Raw genomic sequence first — 16329 nt, forward strand, 5'->3', positions numbered from 1 at the left:
AGAATCAGGTGGCCAGCTCATGAGTGGACCCTCTGTGGAAACCAGCTGCAAAGTGAGTATCATGTGCTAATCAGATATTTGGAGGGGGGGGTCGGGGGGGAAGGTAAGATTTACGGGAATCCATTTTTTTTTCTTTAACTTTTGCCTGCTTTGATGTCTCTACTCGGATGTCTAACAGGCATTTCAAACACTGACAAGTCCACATCTGAAGTCTTGGTGGTCTCACTCCCTAAGTTTCTTCCTGCAACTGTCCCATTTCAGTAAACGAACGCCATTCCCTTCAGTGAGTAGATGAGGAACTCTGGAGTCATCCTCATCTTCCTTTTGGATGACAGTGACAGCCTCCTTACGGGGCTCCTGTACCCCCTCTCCCCCTCACAGCCTGCTCTCTGCTAAGTGAATCTCTCTGGTGCTCAAGCCCTTCAGAGGCTCCCCAGGTCAAGTCCTTCTGTGACCCGCAAGCCCTGGAAATTCCTCAGATTCATCTCTCACTCTTCCTGCCTTCCCCCTTCACTCGGGCCACACCAGCCTCCCCTTGTTCCCTGAGCCCTGGCTTTCTCTCCCCCTGTGGTTGTATCTGCTGTTCTCCCTACCTGGAAAGCTCTTCCTGCGGATCCCCTCACGGCCCACATCTCACTTCAGTTTCACTTAAGTAGCCTTCTCAGGGAAGCATTGCCTGCTCCCCTAATCAAAACTGTCAGGGCCTCAGACACTCCTCACCCCCTTTCCCTGACTCATGTTGTTTTCTCCTTGGCACTTGTCACTAACACGTTATGTGTTGTCCTCAATTATCTTGTCTCCCTGACACTAGAATACAAGCCCCGTGAGATCTAAGATTTTCATCTGTCTGGTTCAAGTGCTAGGGACAGAGCAGTAAAGAGTGTCAAGTGCTTACTGGGTGCTCAGTAAATACAAATTGAATGGATCAAAGTGGGATAGACCAGTATCTGTAAGTCAAAAATCTATTTTGGATGAGTCAAACAGTCTTAGAAAATGAATAAACAACAAAAAGAATTGGTTGGACAAATGATACTAATCAGACAGAGTGACAAAGGCCATTTAAAATTCCTCTTCTTATAATGGTGGATTAAGTGATACTGGTCAGGACCAACTCTTCCATAGAGAACTAAAAATGCTGGATTCAATATGAAAAATGCCTTCTTAATTATATTGAGAATTAGTACCCATAGAGGTAAGCCTATCATAAAAAGTTGCTTTTGTCCTGAGGACAGCTCATCTACTATTCTCAAAGAAACTATGGCCTGCTTGGCCTACTCTAAGAGCTAGGGAGACCAAAGTCAACAAAGGAGCTTCTGTGACAAACCAACCTCACTTTAGGCTAGGACCCCAAAGTCTATGCTAGAGTCTGAATATTTATGTTCTCCCCTCCAAAGTCACATGCTGAAATCCTAACCGTCCAGGTGATGATATTAGAAGGTGGACCCTTAAGGAGGTGATCAGATCATGTAGGTGGAGCCCTCATAAATGACCAAGTGCCCTTATAAAAGAGGCTCTTGGCTTCTCTCTCTCTCCTTCCACCATATGGGGTTCAATGAAAAGATGGCTACCTGTCTAGGAAGTGAGCCCTCACGAGATACCAACTCTGCTGGCACACTGGTCTTGGACTTCTAGCCTCTAGAACAATGAAAAATAAATTCTTGTTTATAAGCCACCTAGTATTTTGTTATAAAAGCCTGAACAGACTGAGTCTGCTCTCAGAACAAGAAGAAACCAGGCCTGCAAACCTGGCTTTGCGTCACCTGGAGAGTTCTAAGAACTACAAGTCTTAAATTGTTTGAAGGTGGTCTCCGACTGAATCCTCTCTGGAGGAAAGTACCATTATCTTAGGCCTCAATTTATCCTGAAATATAAATTTTCAAATACAAATATACAAATTTTCAAGCACACAGAGATAATCCAACACACACACAAACAAGATACCAGGAGGGGGACCCAGTGAAAACAAAAGATGACAAAACAGACTTCAAAATTTTGAAACACTGGAATATCCCAAAGTCTCTTATGCAGCTTAAGCCTACCATGTTCAGAGAAACAAAAAACAAGTTTGAAGATTCCAAGAAAGAAATAGATATTAGGGGTTTCCCTGGTGGGTCATGTGTCAGTGGTAAAGAATCCCCCTGCCAATGCAGGAGACACGGATTCAATACCTCATCAGGGAAGATCCCACAGGCCTCAGAGCAACTAAGCCCGTGTGGGATTGAGCCTGTGCTCTAGAGCTCAGGAACCACAACTACTGAACCCATGTGCTGCAAATACTAAAGCCCGTACACACTAGAGCTTGTGCTCCACAACAAGAGAGACCACCACAATGCGAAGCCCAAGCTAGACTAGTTCCTCCCACAACTAGAGGAATAGCCCCTGCTTACTGAAACTAGAGAAAAGCCAGAGCAGCAACAAGGACCCAGCACAGCCAAAAATAAAATTATAAAAAAGTAGATACTCTAGTAAAAGATTTGAAAAAAAAAAAAGGAAATTCTAGAGCAAATAACATTGAAACTGTAGAGTGCTTACAGTGGGCAGGGAACTGAACTTGGGGGAAATGTCACACAATCTGACTTTGTCTTCCAATAAAGAGAGAGAAGTAGTTTATAAAATAGGGGTGAGTATTCATTTCACATGCTTTTCAGCTAGAATGAAACAAACCATCAGCTAACCACAAACATCCAGATTCCTAAATCCTAAGGAGGCTGGGGGGCGGGGGGTGAGGTGGGGGAAGCAAGCTCTCTACAAGAGACTTTATCAAAAGAGAAAAGAACAACTATCCAGTTTCTTCGCCTCCATATCCATCCACATGAGAGTACATCCTTTATACCGCCTTCTGGCAATTTTATATTACACGAGAACCTCCATAGCACTTGCAAGCATTTTGGTGTTAAGTCTACTGGATGAGAACCGGAATACTCAGTTGTCTCATAAAAGACTGTGTGCTTCCCACCCAATCAGAGATTCTTAACTCAAGGGATGCTAGAAATAACCATCATCCCCGCAACAAACAGCTGTGTCACATCCCGTTTCCCCCTCCCTCTCCGCCTTCAGCCTCCCTCCACGAACTGCTATCTTTAAGCCACAGGGCAGACAAGAGAAAAACAATTAGTCATTCCGGGTTTTGCCCACTTTCCCCACAATCCGTGTTATTCAGAGCACAGTCACTGGAGACAATAAGACGGCTTTGGAAGCCAAGCAGGCACCTACAGGTCTGAAAGACTTGAAGACTTTTTCCAAGACTTCATGGAGCGTCTTCTTGCCGCAGGAGGAGATGTAATCCTGTGCTAGCTGCAAGAAAGGCAGGCAGTCTTCACTCTCACTCCACACGTGCTGCGTGCCCACCGGTAAGGGAAAGGAGAAAACAAAGACACACAGTTATATTCGGTCTGAAATACACAAAAACCAAGATTTTTTTTTCAATTATGTGAATTTGAAGAAGGCCTCCATTCCAGAGTAAAAATCCATATAGTTATTCTTGATGTAATCGAAGGCAAAAAATGAATACCCTGCAGAAACCCCCCATGCTCCTGGTCCATAATCTTACCTGCTCAATTTTCCATCAGATCTGCCCATACATAGTAAAAGGGCAAGGGGATCAATATTCCCCTACCCGTGATTTCCAATGTCCCTCTCCTGATGCTGGCAAAGTGAAAGTGAAGTTGCTCAGTCGTGCCCGACTCTTTGCGACCCCATGAATAGTAGCCTGCACCAAGCTCCTCCATCCATGGGATTTTCAAGGCAAGAGTACTGGAGTGGGTTGCCATTTAGGGTGGCTTTAAAATGGGAGGGAGGAGAAACCAAGAGCTTGCATAATCCTTACCATTGCCTTCAGCAATGGCTGAAGGATTAAGTAGGCAGAGTTTGTAACTGCTTACTTGGAAACATCCTTTACCCAGATGAGTCTGAGAGTGGGGACGATGGTCAGTTTACTTCAAAATGAAATTAATTTAGGAGGACACATGGAAAAGTCATCCCTACTCACCAGGAAACAAAGGCTCTCTGAAATCTCACCTTCCCTTAAAATGCTTTACGAGGACATCGTAGGGCTTCCCTGGAGGCACAATGGTAAAGAATCTACCTGTCAATGCAGGAGATGTGGGTTCAATTCCTGTGTCAGGAAGATTCCACATGCTGTGGAGCAGTGCCACAACTAATAAGCCTATCTTCCAGAGCCCAGGAGCTGCAACTCTTGACCCCATGTGCAGCAACTACCAAAGCCCCTGCACCTAGAGCCTGTGCTCTGTAACAAGAGAAGCCTGTGCAACCAGAAGCAGCCCCCACTTGCCTCAACTAGAGAAAAGCCCATGTAGCAATGAAGACCCAGCAAAGCCAAAAAAAAAAGAAAAATAAATAAAGTAAAAATTATTTTATACATATATGCTGCTACTGCTGCTGCTGCTAAGTCGCTTCAGTCGTGTCCGATTCTGTGTGACCCCATAGACAGCAGCCCATCAGGCTCCACCGTCCCTGGGATTCTCCAGGCAAGAACACTAGAGTGGGTTGCCATTTCCTTCTCCAGTGCGTGAAAGTGAAAAGTGAAAATGAAGTTGCTCAGTCGTGTCCGACTCTTAGCGACCTCATGGACTGCAGCCTACGAGGCTCCTCCATCCATGGGATTTTCCAGGCAAGAGTACTGGAGTGGGGTGCCATTGCCTTCTCCGATATATATATATATATATATATAAATAAAAGAGGGCAACGTACCCAAGCAACACTTTACGATGTTAACATGCACCAGGAGGAAACTGATTTTGGCTTTATTTTTTCTTAGACTAGACAAGTTTTTTTTTTTTTTCTTTCCCACATGAGGATATCCATTTTAGCACATCTTTAAGACTTGGCTAGTTTCTCCCATAAATGTTCAAGGATCTGGAATAAGCCCAAGAAACTGGTTTGAGAGATGAAGATGCAGAAGCCCCCTGTTCTGCATATCTGCGCAACAGGATGGGGGTAGGGGTTATTGAAGACCAGGATAATATCAGGGTGTCAGTCAGGTACCAAACATTGCTGTTTACAGGAGCCGGATCAATGACAGCTCAACACTGGTGAAAAAAGTGTAGAGGACAGGAAGATGTTTGGCAGCTGAGAGCAAGGAACAGGTACTGGGCAGCAAGGGACAGATCAATTTGGAGAAATGGTCCATGTCAAGCACATACTTACTCCTGCTATTAATACAAATGATTAGAGCATCACCCCCAGAAAGTCATATGCCCAACATGCAATAAACAGATTTCCCCTTCTTCCTTTTCACTGCAGGATCCTCAGGAACTGGAAAGAACTGAAAAGGCTGCTCAGATTCAAGAGAGAATAACGTGCTAATATGCCACCTTTACAGCCCAATTATCTGTGTTTCACAGACGTGAAAGTCCAATTCTGATGCATGCTGTTCTATTTCCAGCAGACTTCTAGAGTAGCTTCCTCCTTGACCTAATAAAGATACCTTCTAGATTCTCTAACTTTAGAGAACAGCTCAAACATGATTCCCTATTAAGTGGACGCCTTTAAAGTTGTCGAGTCACTGAAATGCCAGTCATGTAATAGTCTTTTGCATTGTACAAAAAGCATAATAGTACAAAGTGCCTTTAAATCCATTATTGCACTTGATTCTTCATGGGGATTCAGCAAGAACAATAAAGTTCACTTTAATACAAGTTTGGCTCAACACCTATTTTAAAACTCAAATTTTAAAAAGTTCTGGCATATTTCAAATTCTTATCCAAGTCAGAGATGGGATTAACACCTAGCACCACACAATGGAAAATCTTAAGCCTGCCTTCTTCCCTAGACTTGTTATGGAGATTACAGAGAAAGTAAAAAGTTGATTAAGTACCTAGTACAGTGCCTGGCTGGCAGATAGTACATAGCTTTTCAATAAGGTGGCTATAAGTCCCCTATTTCCCCTTTTGCATTTGCAGGAGGATGGTGTGGGGGATTTCCACCTGCAGTAACGCTAAATCAGACAGCCTATGTGACTTCACTGAGAACACCATCCAAGGCAACTTGGGTTAGAATTAATTCAGAAGCAGGTGTATCTATGAAAACCTTGTAGTTTTTACAAATATAGCCTATTTTTTAACTATCTTTTTTTAAGTATTTTAAGTTATAAATTAAGGAAATAAATTAAGAAAAGTATATCACTCAAAGCGTTAGTCGCTCAGTCGTGTCCAACTCTTTGCAATTCCATCGACTGTAACCCATCAGGCACCTCTGTCCACGGGATTCTTCAGCCAAGAATAGTGGAGTGGGTTGCCATTTCCTTCTCCAATATCATTCAAACTGTAACAGAATTACAGTGTATCCGCCACCGCCTGGCAATCAGTTTCTTCAGTTTAAGTGTTTCTAGGGCATCTACAGCCTCACAAAGAGGAGGTTCACGCCACCATTTTCATTACTCCGCTTTTGGAGTTGTTGATTTATGAATACACTGGAGAAGAAAGACTTGCATACATGTCTGCTAAGTCACTTCAGTCATGTCTGACTCTTATGTGACACCATGGACTGTAGCCCACCAGGCTCCTCTGTCCATGGGATTCTTTGGGCAGGAATACTGGAGTGGGCTGCCATGCCCTCCTCCAGGGGACCTTCCTGACCCGGGGGTGGAACCTGCGTCTCCTGCAGCTCCTGCATTGCAGGTGGATTCTTCACCGCTGAGCCACCAGGGAAGCCCTAGAAAAGACAGACTTAACACCTGTGAAAGGACTTTCTGTCCATTCTCCCTAAATTTCCTTGACGTGGCTTTCTAACTTATCCCGAATTGCCAGCAGTGCTGGTTTTCTTGTTTTACAAGAGTTTTAACTGAATCCCTGCCCATATGATAACCTGACGGAGCAGGGGGTTTGGAATGAGACAAACCCAGATGTACACAGCCGCTTATAAGAAATCACCTGCTAAATGCCAATTATTTCATATCCATTGTATCGCATAACAAAAGGAATTCAGTTTTATGGGCTGAAACTGCCCCTTTCTAAGACTAATCATGGCAGTCAGCGAAAATTCACTGGTGAGATGAACCAAAAAGTAAGTCTGTAGTTGGGGAAAAAAAGACAAAGGGAAAACAACAGAAGAATCATATAAAAACCAGTGAGATCAGGACAGCAGTGCCAGGGAAACAAGCCTGGCACATGCCATGGATAGAACACAGATTGGCTTTCACTGCTTTGCAGAGGCCTATGCAAAGAGGCCTATAGCAAAGGCTATATTTGTAAAAACTACAAGGTTTTCATAGATACACCTGCTTCTGAATTAATTCTAACCCAAGTTGCCTTGGATAGTGTTCTCAGTGAAGTCACATAGGCTGTCTGATTTAGCGTTACTGCAGGTGGAAATCCCCCACACCATCCTCCTGCAAATGCAAAGAAAGATAAGCTACCAGTGACCTGAGGCAGTGCCCACACATAAAACAGACCAACTCTTCAGAACTAACAGGAATGGGACTAGGGGCAGGAGCCCTGTAGTTATTCAGGCACTAAGTCGTGTCCGACTCTTTGCGACCTCATGGACTATGGCCCACCAGGCTCCTCTGTCCCTGGAATTCCCTAGGCAAGAATACCTGAGTGGGTTGCCATTTCCTTCTCCAGGGGCAGGAGGGTTACTCTTAGAAAATTAGAGAGGCCTATTCCAAAACCAGGGGAGGGCAGAGAGAGTATCTGGTGTCTGGGCTAAAGCACCTGAAAGCAAGATCTGGGCTCTAGCCTTGTACGAGGACAAACGGGAACTTGACCCAGAGTCCGGCACCACAGGGCATGGCCACAAGGCCTTTCACTTGGAAAATATCTTAAGCATGAGAAACCAAACACCCACTCTGGCCATAAAAAAACTATAGCAAGGGGTCAGAGAACCTGTGGCTCTGAACAATGTTAACTCCTTGGCAAATATACATCTGGGAACAGAATGTACTGAACTTCCAATCTGGTAGTTAGAACCAAGGCAGATCACAGACATGGACTGTTACAATATTAGAAATGCCAAGAAAAGGCTTCACAAAGGAGGGGAAAGAGGTGGTTCTTATGCGTTAGAGTGCATCTCAGTCACCTGTGCTGTGCTGTGCTTAGTCACTTCTGACTTTTTACGGCCCCATGGACTGTAGCCCACCAGGTTCCTCTATCCATAGGATTCTTCAGGCAACAATACGGGAGTGGGTTGTCATGCCCTTCTCCAGAGGATCTTCCCGACCCAGGGATAGAACCCAGGTCTCCCCCTTTGCAGGCAGATTCTTTACCATCTGAGCCACCAGGGAAGCCCTCTCAGTCACCTGAAGTGAAGTGAAGTCACTCAGTCGTGTCCGACTCTTTGCGACCCCATGGACTGTAGTCTACTATGCTCCTCTGTCCGTGGGATTTTCCAGGCAAGAGTACTGGAGTGGGTTGCCATTTCCTTCTCCATCAGTCACCTGGAGGCTTATCAAAATGCCATCGCTGGATCCCACACAGGAGTTTCTGACACTGCATTTCCAACAAGTTCCAGGTGATGCTTATGTTGCTGGTTCTGGGACCACCATTTGAGGACAGAATAGAACTGTGACTAACCACATATTTGAGGATGGGCATTACATTACATTACTTTGCTGACAAAGGTCCATCTAGTCAAAGCTATGGTTTTTCCAGTAGTCATGAATGGATGCGCGACCTGGAACATAAATAGGGCTGAACACTGAAGAACTGATGATTTTGAACTGTGGTGTTGGAAAAGATGCTTGAGAGTGCCTTGGACTGTAAGGAGATCCAACCAGTCCATCCTAAGGGAAATCAGTCTTGAACATTCTTTGGAAGGACTGATGCTGAGGCTGAAACTCCAATACTTTGGCCACCTGATGCAAAGAACCGACTCACTAAAAAAGACCCTGATGCTGGGTAAGGCAGGAGGAGAAGGGGAAGACAGAGGCTGAGATGGTTGGTTGGCCTCACTGACTCGATAGACGTGAGTCTAAGAAAGCTCTGGGAGATGGTGAGGGACAGGGAAGCCTAGCGTGCTGCAGTCCATGGGGTCGCGAAGAGTCAAACATGACTGAGCAACTGAACAACATTACATTAAAAGGGCTTCCCGGGTGGCTCAGCAGTAAAGAATCCACCTGCAATGGAGGAGACACAAGAGATGCAGGTTCAATCCCTGGGTCGGGAAGGTCCTCTGGAGGAAGGTATGGCAAGCCACCCCAGTATTGTTGTCTGAAAAATCTCATGGACAGAGAAGCCTGGAGGGTTACAGTCCATGGGATCACAAAGAACTGGATACACTGAAGCAACATAACATGCACTCAATTACATTAAAAAAAAATCTAAATGTCATGATCAACTAAAACTACTTCCATTTCTCAGGACAGCATGGGTTGCAGCGAAGCAGCCCCAACTTGCACCTGCCCTGAGCAGCCTACTCTTTCCTATAGATTCCTGCCCCTTTGGAGCTGAAAATCCCCAGTGAGAACTCTGATTTCAGCACATGTCATCTGTGGCCCTTCTTTCTGTCATTAAGTTGGGTTGGAGTTTCTTATCAAAGCTCATCTGGTTTGAGACAATAAAACAATGTCAACTGCAAACAGAAAAATGAGCACCTTTCTGTTTTCTGTAGTAGAGATAAGAATATCTAGCTTATCCAAGAATGGAATTAGATTATTAAAGTAATTCAAATGACAAATACCTTTTTGATCACAGTCTGTATGCTCCTACTGTTCTAACACTTGTGGGGATGGCGCTCGACTTCCTGGTGCTTAGGCAGAGTTGGGGATGGCAGGGAGCTAAGAACACACCTGCTGTCCTCCCAGGACTCAGTTATCTGTGTCAAAGGGCCATTGTGAAGCGCCTCAGTCTCACCACGTGGGTTTTCTGCTGCCAGCAGTTCTGGGGAGTCCATTTTAAGTTGGTACGGCTTAACCCAAAACTGACTGCTACCCACACAGTAAGAGGTGAGGTAAGAGTGACGAGCCATCTCAGGACAGCCAGCATTATTTCTGAACATGTCTGACCATACCTCCAATCTGCTCTAGGTGTCAAACACTGATCTGGTTTATCAAGGAGGAAACTGAGACTCAGAAAGTTTAAGCAACTTGTCTGTGGTCACACAGGAAGTAATGGGCAAAGCCAGGATATCAAGAGGGATGTCATGCTTTCAACCTGAGCCTCAGCTCCTTCCTTTGTAAGTCAAACAAAATAATAATACCCCCAGGGTGGACATGGGCTTCCCAGGTGGCGCAGTGGTAAAGAATCCACCTGCTAAAACAGGAGCTGCAGGAGATGCAGGTTCCATCCCTGGGTTGGGAAGATCCCCTGGAAGAGGGCATGAGAACCCATTCCAGTATTCTTGCCTGGAGAATTCCATGGACAGAGGAGCCTGGTGGGCTACAGTCCACAGGGTTGCAAAGAGTTAGACACGACTGAGCTACTAAGCACAACAGGGTGGATATAAAGATTTCAGATTTCAAGAGAGGGACTTCCCTGGCAGTCCTGTGATTAAGACTTTGCCTTCCAATGCAGGGACATGTGGGTCTGATCCCCTGTAGGGGAAGTAAGATCCTAAGATTCCACATGCCACATGGCCCAAACACCAAAACATAAAACAGAAGCAATATTGTAACAGATTCAATAAAGACTTTAAAAATGGTCCACATAAAAAAAAATCTTTAAAAAAAGGTTCCAAGAGATAAACTGCCTCTCATTTAGCAGAGGCCTATGAGTGCTTATGTCTTCTCCCCCTTACTTGAGTTTATATTAGCAGGAATTTACTCTCCTTGGGATAACCACTCCATGAATGATAAAGGACATATCTTTTTCCCTGATGCAATCTCTCTAGATGAATAATACATGGCCACCATAGGAAACTTTACAGTCTACCACTACTGCTCATTTAACCTGCAAATAATGTGATATAGGCATGATTATCCCCATTAGACAGAAGAGGAAACTGAGGATAGGGTTTAAATTGAACAAGACAGGGCCTTCTCTCCACTATACCACCATGGAAACATGATGATGCAACCTCATTCAAACAAATTTTATCTTCTTTCTCCGAAATAAAAAGGTTGTTATTTAGTCACACAGTTAATAATAGAGACATGCCTAGAATGAAAATGGGGATTATATCTATATATATAGATATAAAGTCACAGTCATAGGGACACATACAAAATTAAATCACATAGTTCTTCTATAAATAAAACATTTTTCTTTAATACTATGACAACGGCTATCTTTGTTTTTGTATTGAGGAGGGATTAAACTATACATGTCAAACCAAACATGTTGTGAATGGTTGGCAGGACAATAAGGGAGCGCCCCCCCCCCAACTCCCCCCCGCCCCGCCCCGCAGCAGCAGCAGGGAGAGGCTGGGCAGTGGGCTTTGTTTCCAGAGAGCTCTTTTCTCCAGGATGAGGCGAGGAGGGAAAGCAGCTGGTGCTGCCATGCCCAGGAGCACATGCCCCTCTGTCCGTCTGGCATGTTAGTGGCTGCCAACGCCCAATTCCTCAAGCCTGACCGAACCCTGGGGACCTTTTGAGCTGGCAGAGGATGGGCGTGCCGCCTGTATAAGCTCTCAGCACCGTCCCTGTGACACCTGAAGAGCCAGGCAGGGTAGCCATGTCCCTGAACCCCCAGCACACACAGGGCACTGGCAGCATTTTATCCCAGGACCTGAACTCCTCAGCCATCCGTAGAGAGAGACTTGAATCAGCAGCAGTTTGCAAAGGGACCACATGGCCTGTAAAGCAAGCAGGGGAAGGAGTTCACAAGGGGCCCAGGAGCTGCCAAAGAGAGGACAGACAAAAAGAAGTCCTTGTTCCTAAGCCCCAGCCTGATCCTGTTCAGGAGACCTTCTGCATGGTGGAAGGGACAGCTCTCTGGGCTTTGGCTCAAGTCCTGACTCTGTCACTTCTTACTGGCATAGTCCTGGCTGAGTCCTTAAAGTTACTAGCCTCGGTTTCCTCGCCTATAAAATAGGGGTATATTAATACCCACCTTACAGAATTTTTGTGAAGCTCAATAAGAAGTAGCCATTGAACCCAAGTCTGAATTGGGTCCCCTGTTGTCACCCCTGAGGTGCCAGGTATTCAGTACAGGGCTACCATCTATTAGCCGTAGGGAAGTTAGTAAATCTCGCTTGGCTTCAGTTTTCTCATCTGTAAAGTGGAGATAATTATAGAGAGTGGCTTCTGAGATTACTAAGATTAAATGGGTTCATACATACAAAGTCTGATACATGGTAATTCACACTTAAGTGGTAACTGTCTTTGAAGCTGTCACTCTTGAAATTTAACATGTCTTCTCTACTAGGCTATTATTCATTCATTCATTCTTACAAACATGGATTGAATATCTATCACATGTCTGGCATGTTCTGAGCACTGCCATACAGGGATGAATAAGACAAACTCTCATTAAGCTTATAGGCTAGTGGGCGAGGCAAAAAATAAGCAATGGACTATCAAGTATTAGTGAGTGCTATGGTAAGGGTAACAGAGGGTGAAATAAGGGAGTATGTGGTCAGGCAGGTTTCTCCCAGGCTGCAATGGTATAAAGAAAGGAGCTATGTAAGGATGTGGGGGAAGAGTGTTTTAGGCAGAGGGAACAGCAGACGAAAAGGCCCTAAGGCAAGAATGAGCTTGGCTTCTCTAAAGACCAGAAAGGCCAGTGTGGCAGGAACACACTAAGCAAGGGCCAGGATGAGGTCAGAGAGGCGGCGGGAGACAGATCACGTGGGGGCTTGAAGCCAGGAAAGCTTAGGTTTTATTGCAAAAGTGATGGGAAGTCAGTTTAGGAGAGGGAGGGAGTGGTAAGAACACAACCTGCCGTTTTATCAACATTTTAAATAGATCCAGAGGGACTGCTATGTGGAAACTCTGCCTGAGATTGTTAATATCATCCCCACTTTAGGCACTGTTCTCAAACAAATCTGCTAGGGAGGTACTAATATTATCTCTATTTTACAGATGTGGAAGTCATGACAGAGAGGGGTTAAATAACTTCCTCCCAGGCACAAAGTTAGATGTGGGGAGCTGGGGTGAAAGCTCGAGTAGCCTGCCCCAGAGCCTGTGCCCCTAGGCATTATACCACACTGTTTCTCAGATGAAAAGAATGGCCCCATTCTAAGTAGCCCTGGCCAGGTACAGAGTGAGCCCTCAATAAATGTTTGTTAAATGAATGAATGATATAAAAACACTTTGTAAACTGAAATGCTATGTAAATATTCTTATTGTTAACAAATCCTTCAGATTACAAGGATTCCATTCATCTCAAATTTCTTCTAATACTTAGCAGATTTTCCTGGGAAAAAGAAATGAACAGAGATAGCACATTTTCTTCAGGTCTGAGTTTTGTTAACTAGAGGCAAACAGCATCTTGACAAACCTGGCCTGCAAATCTGAGGCAAGGTTTTGGCTAAGAAAACTCCAGTGTTTGGCATCTTATTTATTATGGCCTCTAGTAACTGAAAAGGTCCAGTCTGCCCAATGAATTACTCCCCACACCCACCACCACCACTTTCTTTCTTTCCTATTTATGTCATTTAATTGTCAGTGAATGAATACTTTCAAAAGAAATACTTCCAAGTATTTCACTCATACAGGTGGAGATTTAAAATGTAATATGAGTGGCCTTGAAAAAGGCCTGATAGACTTCATGTTTCTATATGGTTTGCTAAACATATTCAAATCAAGAGAATAGCCTTGCTTTTCTTCACCCACCTATTCTCTTTGGATATGTCTCATGCAGTGACAGCAGGATGGCTGTGTGGAACCATGAGTTTCAGAACCATGAGTGATTCCTGCCCCATTTCACACAGTAAGGAGGGGAAAGGCCACTGGCAGACCAAGGAAGCCCAGGGGTCGAAGGGACTCCTAGTCAAATCCTAACACTGCAATTAGTTGGACCCTGGTGCCCTTTCCACTACATCCCTGGCGCTTATTCATACTTTTACTATGAATAAATCCCTTTTTAATGATCTTTCACATTGACAAACAACACTTACTTATTTTAACTACAGTTAACAGTGTTCTTACATACATTTATACCTTACTTGCGCTTCACGAATACCTACGATGGAGGCATTCTGATTAACCTCATTTTACAGGTAAGAAATTGAGGCTCTTAAAGAGACAAGTTCTAAACTCTGGGGAACCCCAGATCTCTGACCCAAATTTGTGTGGCCCTTGCTGTGCAGTGGAGACTGTCAGGTGCATTATCTATTTGATCACCTGGGGGTTGGTATTATACCCATTTTTCAGATGTGTACACTGAACATTTTAAAACACTGAAATGAGTTTGACCAGAGTCACGCTGCTACAAGTCAAATCTGACTGTCACTCTAGGCTATGCCTCTTCTAGAGGGTCAGGAGGCTGGGGCCTGGTGAGTCTCTCACCTTTGTGGAGTGGAATGGAGGTCGTGGGAGGGGCATGCTTCATCTTGTCACATAGAGGACTTCATCTCTCTGGGACCAAGAAAGACAATCACGCTAACTCCTTGTCGAACTTTCTGTGGTAGTTGGGGTGCACGACAGCCTGGGCTTTGAACCAGCTTTGTCTCACCCCACCTGAAGAGCCAGCGCCAGGCCGCGCCTCTGCACTGCCTCACCTCCGTCCCCAGGGGCGGCAGCAGCGCCAGCTCCAGGCTCAGGCCGGCAACTCAGGCCGGTAACCTGAGCCCATAGCCGCCTCCATCTTACATGTAGGGACCATTATTTTTTCCCCGTTCTTACAAATACTTCACGGAACGCCATCCTCGCCCAGTCTCCACACCTCCCACCCCAACTCCCCGGCCCTCTACCTCCCCTTCCTTAACTGCCAGCGCCAAGATCCCAAGTGAGGGCAGGATACAAAGTCGAGAATTTGGACACCGCAGTTTCAGGTCCAAGTCCCTCCGAGCCCGGGGCGGGGCGGGAGGTGGGATGGGGAGGGGGAATTTCACCCCCATCTGGAAAAACCAAAAGGCCTTGGCAGGGCCAAGGCCGCCGCCTCAGCTGGACAGAACCTTTCGGGCTCCACACATCTCGTTGGAAGCTCATAGAGGAGCAATGGAAGCACCAGAGGAAAGGGGGCTAGGCGTGCCTCTGTGTGTGAGTGTGTGTGTGTTTGTGTGCGCAAGCGCGTGTGCGTTTTTAAGATCCGGGGTGTAATTCCGCAAAGATGGTCCAGGAGATGGGGCATCGCTAGTGTGGACAGAGGCTTTGTGTCTTAATACCACTGAGAATAACATGGGGAGAGGGGTCGGGATGAGGGTTCTCTCGGGCGAGGAAAACTGGAGGAGTTGTGTCTGCGCATTGAGAGGGTAACGGGATTCCTCACCCGGACGGGACGCCTGGGTGGAGGAAGCTCCGGACTCCTGATCCTGCGGGAGTGAAGGGTCCGTGCGCCCCGGCCCGGACTGGCGCTAGGCGGAGACATCCTCGGAGATGCTCTAGCCGAGCACTGCGCTCGAGCCGTGGGGTCGCGTCCCGGAAACTGCCCTCCCTAGCCCAGCTTCCCGGATTCTAAGGATGCCCCTGCCTGCCTCCTACTGGCCTCAACCGGAGTGCTGACCCCAACGCGCCAAGCTCAGGGGCTCGCCCGGCGGAGCGCGGAGCATTGGGGTGCCTGCGGGCGGTTACGCCGCCCCTCCCCACCTCACGCCCCACCGCCTCCCCGGCGAGCGGGAGCTGGGGCGCAGGGTAGCGGCCGCGCGTCCACACTCCCGCGCGCTGCGGCGGTCCCTCCCCCGAGCACTCACAAAATTGTCCCCGCAGCCGTTGTCCGGACACAACACGTAGAAGGAGACGCCGGGATCGGCGTAGAAATCCATCCTGCGCTCGGTCTCCTCGGTGGCGATGAGCTCGAAGGGCGTGTTGGAGCACCATTTCTCCGCAACGTCAGCCAGCTGCTGGAAATCCATCCTGGCCCGCCGCTCCCTCAGCCTCTTCGCGCGCCGCCCGCCTCCAGCTCCCTCCGCCGCCCGCCCTCCTCTCCTCCGGCGCCCTCCTCCCGGACGGGCAGCACGCGGCTCTGTGGCTCTCGGGCAGGCGGCGGGGCCGGGCGGCTCGGGCTCCCTCCGGTCCCGGGGCTCCTCCCGGCGGGGACTGTTTACATGCTGTGTGTAACCGGGTGGGCGGTGGCCAGGGACTGCGCGGCGCCGCGCCCGGCTCCTCCCAGCTCCGCCTCTCCGCCCGCCCCTTTTCGGGCAGCCCCGGAGGCTGGCGCGGCCCGGCCGAGCGAAGTTGACAGTGGGCGTGGCGGGGCGGGACGAAGCACGGCTGGAGGCACAGTGTGCTCCGCGGACTTTCCTGTCGCCACCTGCCCCCTTTTTAAAAAACGAACCCGAAGCATCCCGGGGCCCTCAGGAACCTAGGGCCGCCCCGGCCCGTGACGTCATGGG

The 16329-nt window shown here is 47.1% G+C and overlaps 1 protein-coding gene across 1 annotated transcript in view; it reads right to left on the reverse strand.

Moving 5' to 3' along the window:
- The window catches only part of MTURN (maturin, neural progenitor differentiation regulator homolog), a 32811-nt gene extending 16798 nt beyond the window's left edge, over positions 1–16013 (reverse strand). Inside the window, 2 exon segments of the mRNA NM_001101246.1 lie at positions 3214–3336; positions 15688–16013. Of these exon segments, the coding sequence (NP_001094716.1) occupies positions 3214–3336; positions 15688–15849 (285 nt within the window). The 5' untranslated portion in view covers positions 15850–16013.
- Between the last annotated feature and the right edge of the window lie 316 nt (positions 16014–16329).

Source organism: Bos taurus, chromosome 4 (assembly GCF_002263795.3).
Source record: "Bos taurus isolate L1 Dominette 01449 registration number 42190680 breed Hereford chromosome 4, ARS-UCD2.0, whole genome shotgun sequence".
Taxonomy (NCBI): domain Eukaryota; kingdom Metazoa; phylum Chordata; class Mammalia; order Artiodactyla; family Bovidae; genus Bos; species Bos taurus.